This window comes from Pollicipes pollicipes, unplaced genomic scaffold (genome assembly GCF_011947565.3).
Source record: "Pollicipes pollicipes isolate AB1234 unplaced genomic scaffold, Ppol_2.1 Scaffold_1600;HRSCAF=1878_pilon_pilon_pilon, whole genome shotgun sequence".
Lineage (NCBI taxonomy): Eukaryota > Metazoa > Arthropoda > Thecostraca > Pollicipedomorpha > Pollicipedidae > Pollicipes > Pollicipes pollicipes.
The window spans coordinates 22,293,413-22,306,094 of NW_023595962.1; the positions used below are offsets into that span (position 1 = coordinate 22,293,413).

Here is a 12,682-nt window from a genome sequence, read left to right on the forward strand (position 1 = left end):
TATAGCAAACAGAAGAGGGCGTTAAACTACATTCTCAACAACGCTTTTCAGGCAGGCACTACTGGGCGTTGCAAGGTATGACCTGTATTATGTCAAATCAGGTCAAAGGACTAAATGTTGTTGTTGCGCTGGCCCGTCCAGCTAAACTACAAACAAAACCAGCAGCATCGCTGTGGAAATTAGGGTAAGGAAGGTTTTCAAAGCTGCAAAATATAGGCCGTCAAGGTTGAAATCGCGTGAGCTTTAGAAATTCGAATCCTGTTACAAATATCAAAGCTTGATCTAGCTTGACTACGTCAGGTCTGGCAACAGCTTAAAAGCAAACAAAACAAAAGAAATGCATTTCAGAGTGACAAAAGTCATAACAAGCCGCCTAGAAACCTCTTGGGAACGCATTTGATGACAGACGTAAGCGTTAGTTGTCACTCTAGAGCGAAATGTCTGGGACACAACATCTAGGAAAGATGCCATAGATAACGAACCGCCAAAGATTATGTCACTTTGCATGAAGAGCAAGCTTTTTCGATGCGTGTATGATGTTCCTATCACCGCGAAAAAAGACCGATGGGCCTTACCTTTGCCGTGACGGCCAGATTGTACAACTTGATTTTGCTCCAGTCCAGCGGCTTTTTCAGAACCAGCTGGGCGGTGTAAGTTGGCTCGACATCCGACGTTTTGACGGGATCTGAGAGGCCAAAAGTGTCGTCCTCGTCCAAGGAAAACGAGACGGCGTAGTTCTGAGGTTCGGCGTCGGCGTCTGCGAATGTCGCCCAGCTCAGATGACAACACAGGAACGCAGGTGAGCGAGACGGCGTAGTTATAAAATTCGGCGTCCGCGTCTGCAAATGTCGCCCAGCTCAGATGACAACACAGGAACGTAGGTGAACGAGACGGCGTAGTTACAAAATTCGGCGTCCGCGTCTGCAAATGTCGCCCAGCTCAGATGAGAGAACAGGAACGCAGGAGAACGAGACGGCGTAGTTATAAAATTCGGCATCCGCGTCTGCAAATGTCGCCCAGCTCAGATGAGAACACAGGAACGCAGGTGAGCGAGACGGCGTAGTTATAAAATTCGGCGTCCGCGTCTGCAAATGTCGCCAAGCTCAGATGAGAACACAGGAACGCAAGAGAACGAGACGGCGTAGTTCTGAGGCCCGGCGTCCGCGTCTGCAAATGTCGCCCAGCTCAAATGAGAACACAGGAACGCAAGAGAACGAGACGGCGTGGTTCTGAGACCCGGCGTCCGCGTCTGCGAATGTCGCCCAGCTCAGATGAGAACACAGGAACGCAGGAAAAGGAATCCTCAGAAGTTTTTTTTGTTGCTAACCTGATCGCGCAGCCTTGGGGTCGCTTCCGCAATTCCAACATGCGACTCAGCAGGAAAGGATTGGCCAGGACCTGTGTCTTCATAGCTTCAGAACTGTTATCAGCCGATTGCGCTGGCTTCCAAGGCGATCGTAAGCGTTTTATGCATATTCTATCTATTTTTGCCGTACACGAACACGCACGCGAAACATTTTCATCTGAGGAAATAAGCTGTGTGAAGCTAGGAACAACAGCTCAGATAAAAGAGGGGTGGACGAAGTGCTCGGGCAACACATGTTAGATATGGGTCGATCAGCGGGCTTTGCTGAAACAACTTCCAGCGCGTGTTAAAGAGTTCTTCATCCCTTTGAAACGATCTCTCTGGTAGCCGTAAGTCACCATTTCCTTTTTAATATAGGCACATACTGGCAGTGTACACAATGTCCATGATCATAATACATGAAGATGTTTGTGTAACACACACACAGAGACACACACACACACACACACACACACACACATATATATACGTATATATATATATATATATATATATATATATTTGTATATACATATATCCTGTAAGTTAAGCAAATGTAATGCAATTACGTAATGTATGGTAATTGCTCCATGCGACACCAATATTACAAGTTGTAATTTTGCGTAATTTTGTGAGGTATATGATTTGCATGTGGACTGACTTGTCTAACGATGCATAACTCGTGCTCGGCTGTGTTATGAAGCTGAAGAAAATGTTTGAAGGTGAAACCCTTCATTATGTCACGCTAGTTGATAAACACTTTTGCACACTATGGTTCTGTCACCCAAGGCAGGTAGACAATGGCACTTGCTATATCTCATTTTGAAAGTCTTTCTGTGTTGCAACTTGCATGAATCAAGCATACAGCATAGCAACTTTTGTAAACTCCGCCCACATCTTTGCTCGATTTAAATGAATTCAAGCATTTTTTTGCGAAGAATCTGCTTGCTCAGGCAGCATCACTACAACTATTCGTTTTGGGATGCCCCAAACAAGGTTTCTTGCCTGAATGGTTGAACCAATCACTATCTATTCTTGTGTACATATGCATATATATATATATATATATATATATATATATATATATGTGTGTGTGTATATACATATCTATTTCTTCCCCACACATGTGGTGCTCTACTCCCTTGTTTCTTTGCAACTGCTACTTAATGCCTGGGCATGCGTCTCACCAAAGAAAACCACTTACGCTTACGAATACCTAGCATGTACAAGCTCTGGCAAGATTGTTGGTGCCTATTTGTGTCATAGGTTGCAAATTTTCTGAACATTTTTCTTAAACGTCGAATTTGTGCTTGAAAAATGTATATTTTGCTAGGAGAAATTGAATTATACGGTTATCTGAGCATCATCTTCGATTAACGACAATAACCTGCAATATTATTTTTTAAGAGACTGGCTAATGGTTGAACAATTGGTGCATATCCATAATTAGCCGGCCATACAATACCTTCTATTTAAAATCAGTATCTCGTTGCCATGGATTTTTTGTACACTTTGTTCCGAATATGACCAAATGTTTTTTATAATGAATTACTGAGCTGCTGAACAATCAAACCCCCTAACTGAAAAGTTAAAAAACTCACGTAACATGCTTAAAACTGTCATGCCAAAGATCACATCGATGTTACACAATAATATGCTTCACTTAAAACCAAATCTATAACACTCAGGCTGTTCCAGTAACTCACAACGTTGATGGCCACCGTTCTGGCGAAAAGAATTGTCATGGACGGGAGTTGATCCCACGGCATAAATTCCACTATGTTGGCGACGGCGGTTGCTGCGGATGGTCGGTGTGAGGGCTCACAGTAGCATCCGTACCTGAGGCGAATATTGCTGAGTTCGGCAGAGCCAGGCCCTTTGGAAACATCTCCGGTACATGCACGGTATACGTCGGAAGGCTGAACTTAGGTGTTGCTGTGTTGGCGTCTTTGACGTAGGCGGTAAACTCGAAGCTGCCGGTCTGCAATTAGGAAACAAACGTCCACGCTGCGGTCTTTAACAGGATAGGCAGAAATACAAGCATCGCTGCCGATCTGTAATACGAAAGCAGCCAAAGCAAAATCCCAAAATCCAAACAAATCGCTCGTCTGAATATTACAATTCCTGGTCGTAAAATGCTACCATTCAGAGCCCAAGCCCTCGTTTGATGCATCATCCATCAAAACTGGTCAGTTCTAGTCCGGGATCTCATCGAGCGTTATTAGCATTGGCAGGAATTTCAAGGAAAATCCGTTTCCTGAACATAAGATTAAGCCGAATTGTGGCCTCTGAAGATACTGGGCACGACCCGACAGCATAATCAAAAGCTGCGAAGTATGATGGATTAAGAAGGGGGCGAGCATTTTTCATTTATGGCGTCATCGATGTAAGAGCTTAAACTTAACAGAATATCTCGCATACATGACGACGTCTATGCATCTGAATGCTCAAAGAAAAACGATGTCAAATCATCACAATTATCACCTGCTTGACTACTGCGACATAACTGAATGAAGATGGATAATATGAGCAAGTCGCATGTTGTAAACAGCAAAGTGCAAATATCTCGACTGTACAGGTGGATGCCCAAGCAAAATGTAGTGGCGGGGCATTTGGACTCCCGACATTTTTTGTCCTTCTCACAGCTTTCGGTTTTTGCAGCGTAATGGTTTGCTAAACCCCGCGCACTCGTGGTCGCTGTGGCGCTGCTAGGAACGTTGTAGATTATAGTAACTGAAGCAAATGGTAACTTGACGTCTAACTTCCTTTTCCCCTCCAGTTGACTGATAACTAAGTCCTGATGTTCCAGAGCGCCGGTTATGCTTAGCGCGAGTCGTGATGTGTGCGTTGTAAAACCACACTGTTCTCAACTTGGCCAGTTTATGAAATTCATTCGAACTCACTAATGAAATAAAAACGAAGCGGTACCCGTAAATCGTTGCCCACTTTTCCCTTCATTTCATAAAGTGTAGCGAAATGTTATATCACGCCCACAAGTTAAGGCAAAAGGCGTACGTTTCATTCCATAAAAGCATATCTTACTAGGGCCGTGCTAATTTTCCAGGTTCTTAGTCGCAGTGACATGGCTGCCTTCCATCTTCGGTCTGTCAGAAAACACAACAGCACCGTCGGCCCTGGGAATCTATCTCACGAGCAGCGTGGAGTAAACTAAAGTCTCATGTGAAGTTTCAATGTTTAAGGAATTTGAGTCTTTCGGTTATCATCTGAATGAGCTCAATCCTCAATTCCACGCCTCTCAGGTCGCCGTTACCAGCGCCGTAACTTCGCCCGATGCAGCCAGCCGTCTCACTTGCCAGTTTGTCCAGCCCGTGGGCATGGTACGGAATCAGTTGCGTCAAAAAAGCAAATCCGAAAAAAGAAGCAAATCGAAAAGAAGTAAACCCGAGTCATGTGAGGTGGCACCTGAGCTCTAGTGATCCTGGGAAGGGACCGACCTCACTACGCACGCCCGACGACCCGTCCGAACAGCGCCAGCGCGGTCCCTGACCCCACCCGACCGGACATGACGGCAGGTCATGACCCGGCCATCTGCGGCGCTTCTCAGTTACCACCTGACCCTCTATGACGCTCCTCAGTTACCACCTGGCATTCTGTGTCGCCCCTTACTTCCCACCTGGTCCTTCACAGCGCTCCTCAGTTCCTACCTGGCCCCCTGTGGCGCTCCTCAGTTCCCACCTGGTCTTCCGTAACACTCCTCAGTTCCCACCCGGTCCTTCACTGCGCTCCTCAGTTCCTACCTGACCCTCTGTGACGCTCCTCAGTTCCTACCTGGCCCCCTGTAACGCTCCTCAGTTCCCACCTGGTCCTCCGTAACACTCCTCAGTTCCCACCTGGTCCTTCACAGCGCTCCTCAGTTCCTACCTGGCCCCCTGTGGCGCTCCTCAGTTCCCACCTGGTCCTTCGTGTCGCTCCTCAGTTCCCAACTGGTCCCTCAAAGCGCTCTTCAGTTCCTACCTGGCCCTCTGTGATGCTCCTCAGTTCCCATCTGGTCCTTCGGGGCGCTCCTGGCCATCGAAGCCTGCCCACTTGCCAGCCCCGTTTGAACCAATGCAACGCCACCGCCCCTCCCCCCCCCCCCCCCCAGCCCCAACTCCGCCGGCGCAGCTGCCGGTCCACAGATAAAGCCCGTGTAGTTCTCCTTATGCCAAGGGCAATAAGTGAGGCCCCCTCGTGGTGGGTTAAGATGCCTCATTGGAGCCATTCTAAATGTCCGTCGAGGGTAGCTGGACTCTTTGGACTTCTGAGCTTTTTCCACTGAGATTTTGAACCTATGTACCACGTTTCTCTCATGACTTTACTGAGACCCTTACGCGATAGCGTAAGACCCCCACATGACAGCGTAAGGCTCGCACACGGCAGCGTAAAACTCAAACATGACAGCGTAAGGCTCGCACACGGCAGCGTAAAACTCAAACATGACAGCGTAAGGCTCGCACACGGCAGCGTAAAACTCAAACATGACAGCGTAAGGCTCGCACACGGCAGCGTAAAACTCAAACATGACAGCGTAAGGCTCGCACACGGCAGCGTAAAACTCAAACATGACAGCGTAAGGCTCGCACACGGCAGCGTAAAACTCAAACATGACAGCGTAAGGCTCGCACACGGCAGCGTAAAACTCAAACATGACAGCGTAAGGCTCGCACACGGCAGCGTAAAACTCAAACATGACAGCGTAAGACACACATGGCAGGGCGAGACACATGCAAGCTATGTGGGCCTCTTGGGGCAGTCCGACTTTTGAAGGGTGAGACATGGCTCCAGAAGCTACATAGTCAAAGGGATGGCGCGACCCCGCAGAGTTAAGCAATAGGGATAGGAAGCGTCGATATTAAGGGATAGGAAGCGTCAAAAGTTTACTTAAATTGTCTCTTGTATATTCCCAAAGTCATAAGGGTCCCAGGAGCTGCAGTTCCTGGGAGGACTATGGGATCTCGTAGATAGTTAACGTTCCCTATGACTGCCTGGACCTGGAACGACTTGGAAACATTTTTCTCAGTGCAAATGCGAATTTCTGCAGAATATTGCCGCCCAACCTTCGGGGGACGCTCCATGACGGCGTGCAATGGCTGGGAGCTGCTAATATCCTAGTTTTATATTTTTCGTAACTAATCGACGTATTATGGCGCTGACAAAGTGCTTTATCACAACTTTCATAGGTACTCATGGGTATTCTTTGATGCTGAACCGATCAATAATTGTAGATTTTTAGTTTTTCAGTCTTTTCTCCAACAGGACAGGTAGTCAGATTTGACAGGCTTAATATAACCCTTACGGTGAACGACAGCACCCATGATAGACAGAAGTGTTATGTGTGTGTATCCACATTCCAACCAGGATCGTGTCTCCCGCATTCGAGAAGATACTTACGTCTTTGCCGCACTCCATCTGGCACGTCCCGGTCATAGAATTGATGTTTGCCTGAAAAGCGATGTGCATTGTATAAGCTGTTCATTTCGCGCAAAACAGACGCACTCGTACGTGAGTGGTGAAAACATAACGGCTAAAATTCGGATGAATCAAAGTTTTGGGAAGTTGGTAGCGCTGAACATTTTCAATTTCCACAACAGATCCAAAATTGTTTCCAATGCAGCGGACTCATGACGATCACTGACGCGGATGGCCACGGTTCAGCCCGAACGCTCGTTGCAATTACGCTGGAGCCCGGGAGGCTATGCGCCCTAATCCAAGACAAGTCAGCCCGAACAACGAGAGGTGGTGTCGCGTTGCCTTACCGAATGATTGTAGTCTCTCACGCCGTCCATACTGGGCAGCGTGCTGAACACGATCTGATGGCTTGTCTCGTTCAGCGTCGCATCCACATACTGGCTGGCGTCGAACTGGTCATTTGTTTCATTGCCCACGAACGTGATGCCTGAATGTGAGGCAGATTTGCGTGTCATTGATTGCAAGGTCTGGTGCGCGCAGAAGTACATTTAGACGCTTCCCAACTGCACTGACAGTGACAGAGATCCCATCATATGGGACAACTGACCAATGTAGCCAAATCACGGCTAACAGTTACCGACGCAACCTGAGGAGCAGATCTTAAGCGCGCAAGGACCGTCCCAGACTCGTTCACTGACTGAACACCGCTTTACACAAAAGACCTGAGGGGTACCGGTAGTGAGTGGTTAACGCATCAGCGTTAACCACTGCGCGTCTGGGAAACCGGATGTACGGGGTTCGATTCCTCGCGGTGCCGGCCCTTCCTGCCAGGGTGGGAGGCGGCAGGCGATACCACATAGCCTCAGCAGCTGAGTGCATCGTGCCCCAGTGACACATACATGCACACACACACACACACGGACAGCACATCTGGGCCTGAGTGTCCTCGATTGCTGAGAGAATTGGGCACAGATGGCTGCCTGCGTCCAGGGAGCGGCGCGGCAAATCTCTTACTGGTAACGCCGGCTGCAGGCACCTCTCTCATAGTCCCGTTCTTGTCTTCTGCCCAGTTGTTGACTATTACTGTTGTTATGTCGGGACACGCTGCATATCCTGTCGCAGATGTTAATGTCATTCAACGAGGATGATATATGGGCTACAGACGCAGTGGTGCAAACAAACAGCAACGGTGATGGCTACATCAATGTCCAATAGCATACCAGAAATGTTCACCATTGGATGCTGTCGGCGAATGACTACAGGGTATGTTATATGTTGTTAAGAGCACTTGCGAAGAAATTTATTGATATAGATCAGATTGTACTGTTAGCCTAGTTCCCCGTAGACTAGTAAGTAAAAATGAGATAAAAATGTGTTGTTTTACGGCTCCATGCCTGAACGGAAACGAATATCAGTAGTGACTAATAATATTACTATCTGATAGCTACTGATATCAGGCTACTGATATTTGTTTCAATAAAGGAATGTAACCGAAAATCAGCACATTTGTCTCTCCTTTCTCCTGTTTATTCTAAGAAGAATAAGGGTAGCAGTGTCAAAACTTATTGATTACTAATAGTTAACAACTACAAGTTATTTAATTAGTATCTCCAAGCTATTTGCTTTCCAATGTCTCTTCTTAAAAGGTTGTCACATATATAAAAGGCATAGTTTGTCATATTGTTTGATATAACGAACATTTTTTCACCTTTGCTTTTTATAGTCCGTGCTCATCGGATTAACAAAACGCCTCCACGACGATCTCTAAACACGAACGCACTTTTCCAACTTCCAGAATGACCCAAACCTGTTTGCAAATGATGCGTTCAGCTGCTGTGGGCGGAGAGAAGAAAGCCTTAACTCCATCTCTCAGACCACACAAATTGTGTTGGAGGTACCAATCTAAATGTATGATTGTTCCCAACAGTACGCAACAACGGAGGCGCGTGCCGAGCACATTTCTACTATCTTTATTTGAACTTTAAGAGTTGGGATTCAAAGTGAAGCATCCTTTGGAACCATGAAAAATTGCAATATGTCTCTGAAAGGGCACTTGCAGATAGGTTGAGCGTGTTGTTTGAGGTCTTGACCTTTTGGCCTCTAAAATACGAAATGATTTTTTTAGTATTGACTGCCACTCAAGTTTACTCCAGGAGGCGCCACGTGGTTAGAGAAGCGGTAGAACATAAGGACCTTCCGTATTCCTCGCTTCATCCGGACGTACAATAATATCCAAGCAAAATTATCAAGCTCCTAATTGAACAGCACACTACACACTTGCAAGCCAAGCATTTTTCATCATTACAGATGTGCTTAATTCCACGCTTTGCATCGCATTGATTAACAACAGGGGTAGACATGCAGCCATGTTCTCTGTAACTCAGCCATTGGTAATCCATTTGCTCCGTGACCCATCCTTTGTTCAGCCACTTTGTTCTATTATTCCGCCATTGGCCAGTCATTTGTTCGATGATTAAGTCACCGGCAAGCCACTGGTTATGTGACTCTGTCATGGACAAGCCATTTGTTTTGTAACTAAGACTTCAGTCGGCCATTTTTGTCATTTGGCCATTGGTCAGCCATTCGCTCACATCGATATAGGTCTGTTTATAATCCGTCAGCACCTTCTCACCGCTAGACAATCCGCTCGCCGTTAGGTACCTGCTAGCAGTAGCGCAGGCAGGGGAGGGACGCAGGGAGCAGGTGTCCCCTCCCCTTAGCTTCCGAGGGGCCCTTCGAGGGCCTCGGAGCCTACAATAAAGTGCTAAATTAAGCTCCCGTGGGGCCCGAAAAGCCAGCTGGAGGTCTCATTTATGGGCTACGGCCCACAGGACCGGGCACTCCAATGAAAGGCAAAGAGCCCTGCGCACTGATCAGGGACCCACTGCGTCGATAACGGCCTATATTTCGGTCAGACACCACCAGTGACGCACAGTTGGCTCTGTGGCGGCATGGACCTAAGGGCTCATTTCCCAAGCAGGGACATAGTCGGAACCAGCAATTTAAATTGTTTGGGGCCCCACAGCACCTACAAGCGGTTCTGTGTTGTCCAGGAGCCCGAGTCGGCCAGAGGTAGTGTTCGAGGAGGCCCAAAAGGCCTAGAGGGCCCACCGGGTCCGACGAGCAAGGGCCCGATTGGAGGGTCTAAGGATATGAAGGGCTGGTCGAAGTCTTGTTCCGGGGCCCCAGCCTGCGAAGATGGACTTCGAAATAACGGTCAGAGGACCCTTAACGCCGATCGGAGAACCTCTGAGACAATACGAGCCTATACATCTGCCATGTATCACCGCACCACACAGTCGGCCCTGTGTCGATATGGAACAGAGGACCCACTTCCCAATCAGCTATAAAGCCGCAGCCAGTGGTTTACACTGGTGGGGGCTTTGTATCTGCAAGGACCCATAGCGCCTAACATAGGGCCCTGTGCTCGACCAAGGGAAGCGTTCGATGAGGCCTGAAGGGGATCCCGGGCGGCCCACCGGAGCCGACGATCAAAAGCCCACTTGGAGAGAATAAGGGCCCGAAAGACTGGCTGTAGGTTACGTTAAAAAATCGCGGCCCGTAGGGTCGTGAGCTGCAATATCATTCGGAGGTCCCCTTGCACCGTTTGACGAACCCCTGAGACAGTGCGGGGTGTCTAACTCGGTCAGAGACCCCGCACACCGAACAGCCGGCTCCATGTCCGTCTGAGCCCTTGAGACCCCTTATCCAAGCAGAAGCGAAGCCAGGGTCCGCGATTTGCAATGTTCGGGGCCTCTGACACAACGAGGTGCTCCTGTGTCGGTTAGCGGTCACGGCGTCCAACAGGGATACTGTGATGGCAAGTGGCCCCGAGTCGGGGCGGCGTTTGAGAGGCCCGAAGAGGGGCCGGAGGGCCTATCGAGACCAATGACTGAGGGCCCAATGAGATGGCTGAGGGTCTGAAGGGCTCACTGTAGGTCACATTAAGAATCCCCACCCATAGGGCCATAATCTCAAACGCCAGTAAGATTATCTCTTGCACCCATAGGGACCCCTGAGACCGAGCGTTTCTTTACTTCGCCCAGAGATCACGAACAACGAACAGTCGGCTCCGTGTTGGTCTGAGCTTTAGGGGCCCATTGCCCAAGCAGGGACAAGGCCGGGCCCGCGATTTACATTGGTCGAGCTCCGTTCAGGGGCCAACAGTGCCTGATAGGGCATTGTGTCAACAAGGGGCCTTGATTGGATCGGGGGAAGATACGCTCACCGGGGACGGGGGCCCGAGTGGCAGAGGGCCTCTTGCGTTGGTCGGGGTCCTCTGACAACTGAAGGACACGTGAGAGCTTATGATGAGCGCTCACGTTGAGGTAAAAGAAGAGTCCTGTGCCAGTCAGGGCCCGCAGTATTGAGCAGTGGGCTATCCAAACCCACTCTAACATGGGCCCGTTAAGCCCATTGGGAGTCTATGTGCCAACTATTTGACCACTTGCAGCGAGCAGGGATGTTGTGGCGTTAACGCCGGTTCATTCATCGAACAGGGGTCAACTGTGCGGGTCAGAAGCCATGCCACATCAGGGAGCGGACCAATGTGATATGATATATTCCGCCAAGGACCTCCGGATCGGCCAGGGGACTCCTCCCCGTGTCGCCCAAATGACGGCCGGAAAACACATCGCAGTGGGATAGAATGACCCTTCAGGCCTTGACCAGGAACAGCAATATGCCTCGTAATGTTCTGCTCCAGGGGTCTCTTTACGGGAAAGAAATAAAGGTTTAATTAGTGTTGAATGGAGCGGGTCAAAATGAGCTCCCAACACAAAAACCATCCCATTTGTGCCTGAGAACATACATTATTTTGCAGCATCGACTAGTGAAACAAATGCCATCAGAGGGTTTGAGCCTGAGCGCTGAGTGCCGATAGCGTAGTGGTCAACACTTCTGCGTCGACCACCGCGTGTCTGGAAACCACATGTACGGGGTTCGATTCTCCACGACGTCCGCCCTTCCCACCAGGGTGAGAGGCTAGTGGCGCCATATAGCCCCAGCAGCTGAGGGCGTCGTAAGGCGTCATTGCAACGCCCATAATCTGGGGGAGCAAGGATAGCGATGGCATGGGTCGCAGTTTTCGCAAAACCGAACGGCTTTGGCCGCTGCAAGTAACGCCAGGCGGCGGGCGCCGAGCGCGCAGCAATGATTTTCCTAAAATAATATTTTTCAATGTCTTTTAAAATAAATTCGTGCAGTTCAAAGAATGCACTGGGCAGTCTTTCTCCACAACTTTGGGGTTCTTCTCTGGACAGATTAACAATTACAGCAACACGGAAAACAGAGGTCTGACCCTACTGTTCCAGTTTCAGCACCGGGCTCCACCCTACTTCGCGGCGCTGTGAGGAGCAGTACGTTATTGTCATCAATCTAAAATCGCGGAAATGAAATATGCGCCGGGAACATTCCTAAATGTACGATTTAGCGTTCAAAAGCATTCAAAGGTTCTTGTTTCAGATGCGCCACAATTTTCATGCAACTGTTGGCTACGGCCTAGTGTTACCTTGGGACCGACGCTGCGCAGGCTCAGGTTAGGCGTACCTCTGCAACGTCTGGCGTAGAGCTTTTTTACTAAGATGTGCGAGCGCGCAACTCAAAACTGCGTTGCATAATTCGTACCACTTATCAGTCCTGACTGAATGCTGGACATATCCAGACAAATATGACTTTGCCATGTTAATAATAATTGTTGACCCATTTTGATCTTCAATCTACACCAACGCTGCAAACGTTGCAAACACACGTTCGCTGCGGTTCTGTGACTCCGATGCAGCCCCCCGACTTAGCCTACCTTGACGCACAGGCTCAACGGCATCCGCCTATCTGAACTTAGACTTGTGGCATACGTGCTGCCTGCGTCATTCGGATTACATGATAGGCCAGATCGATAGACGGTATCGCAGACAAGACACGGTATCGAAT

General features: G+C 48.8%; 1 protein-coding gene across 2 annotated transcripts in view; it reads right to left on the reverse strand.

Moving 5' to 3' along the window:
- The window catches only part of LOC119091481 (cadherin-7), a 36,485-nt gene that overhangs the window by 20,293 nt on the left and 3,510 nt on the right, over positions 1–12,682 (reverse strand). For both annotated transcript variants that reach the window (XM_037214293.1, XM_037214285.1), the window contains exons 2-6: positions 7,769–7,867; positions 7,102–7,241; positions 6,737–6,787; positions 3,185–3,326; positions 576–757 (exon numbers count right to left, since the gene is read on the reverse strand). In XM_037214293.1, the coding sequence (XP_037070188.1) occupies positions 576–757; positions 3,185–3,326; positions 6,737–6,787; positions 7,102–7,241; positions 7,769–7,867 (614 nt within the window). The remainder of the gene's footprint in view (positions 1–575; positions 758–3,184; positions 3,327–6,736; positions 6,788–7,101; positions 7,242–7,768; positions 7,868–12,682) is intronic.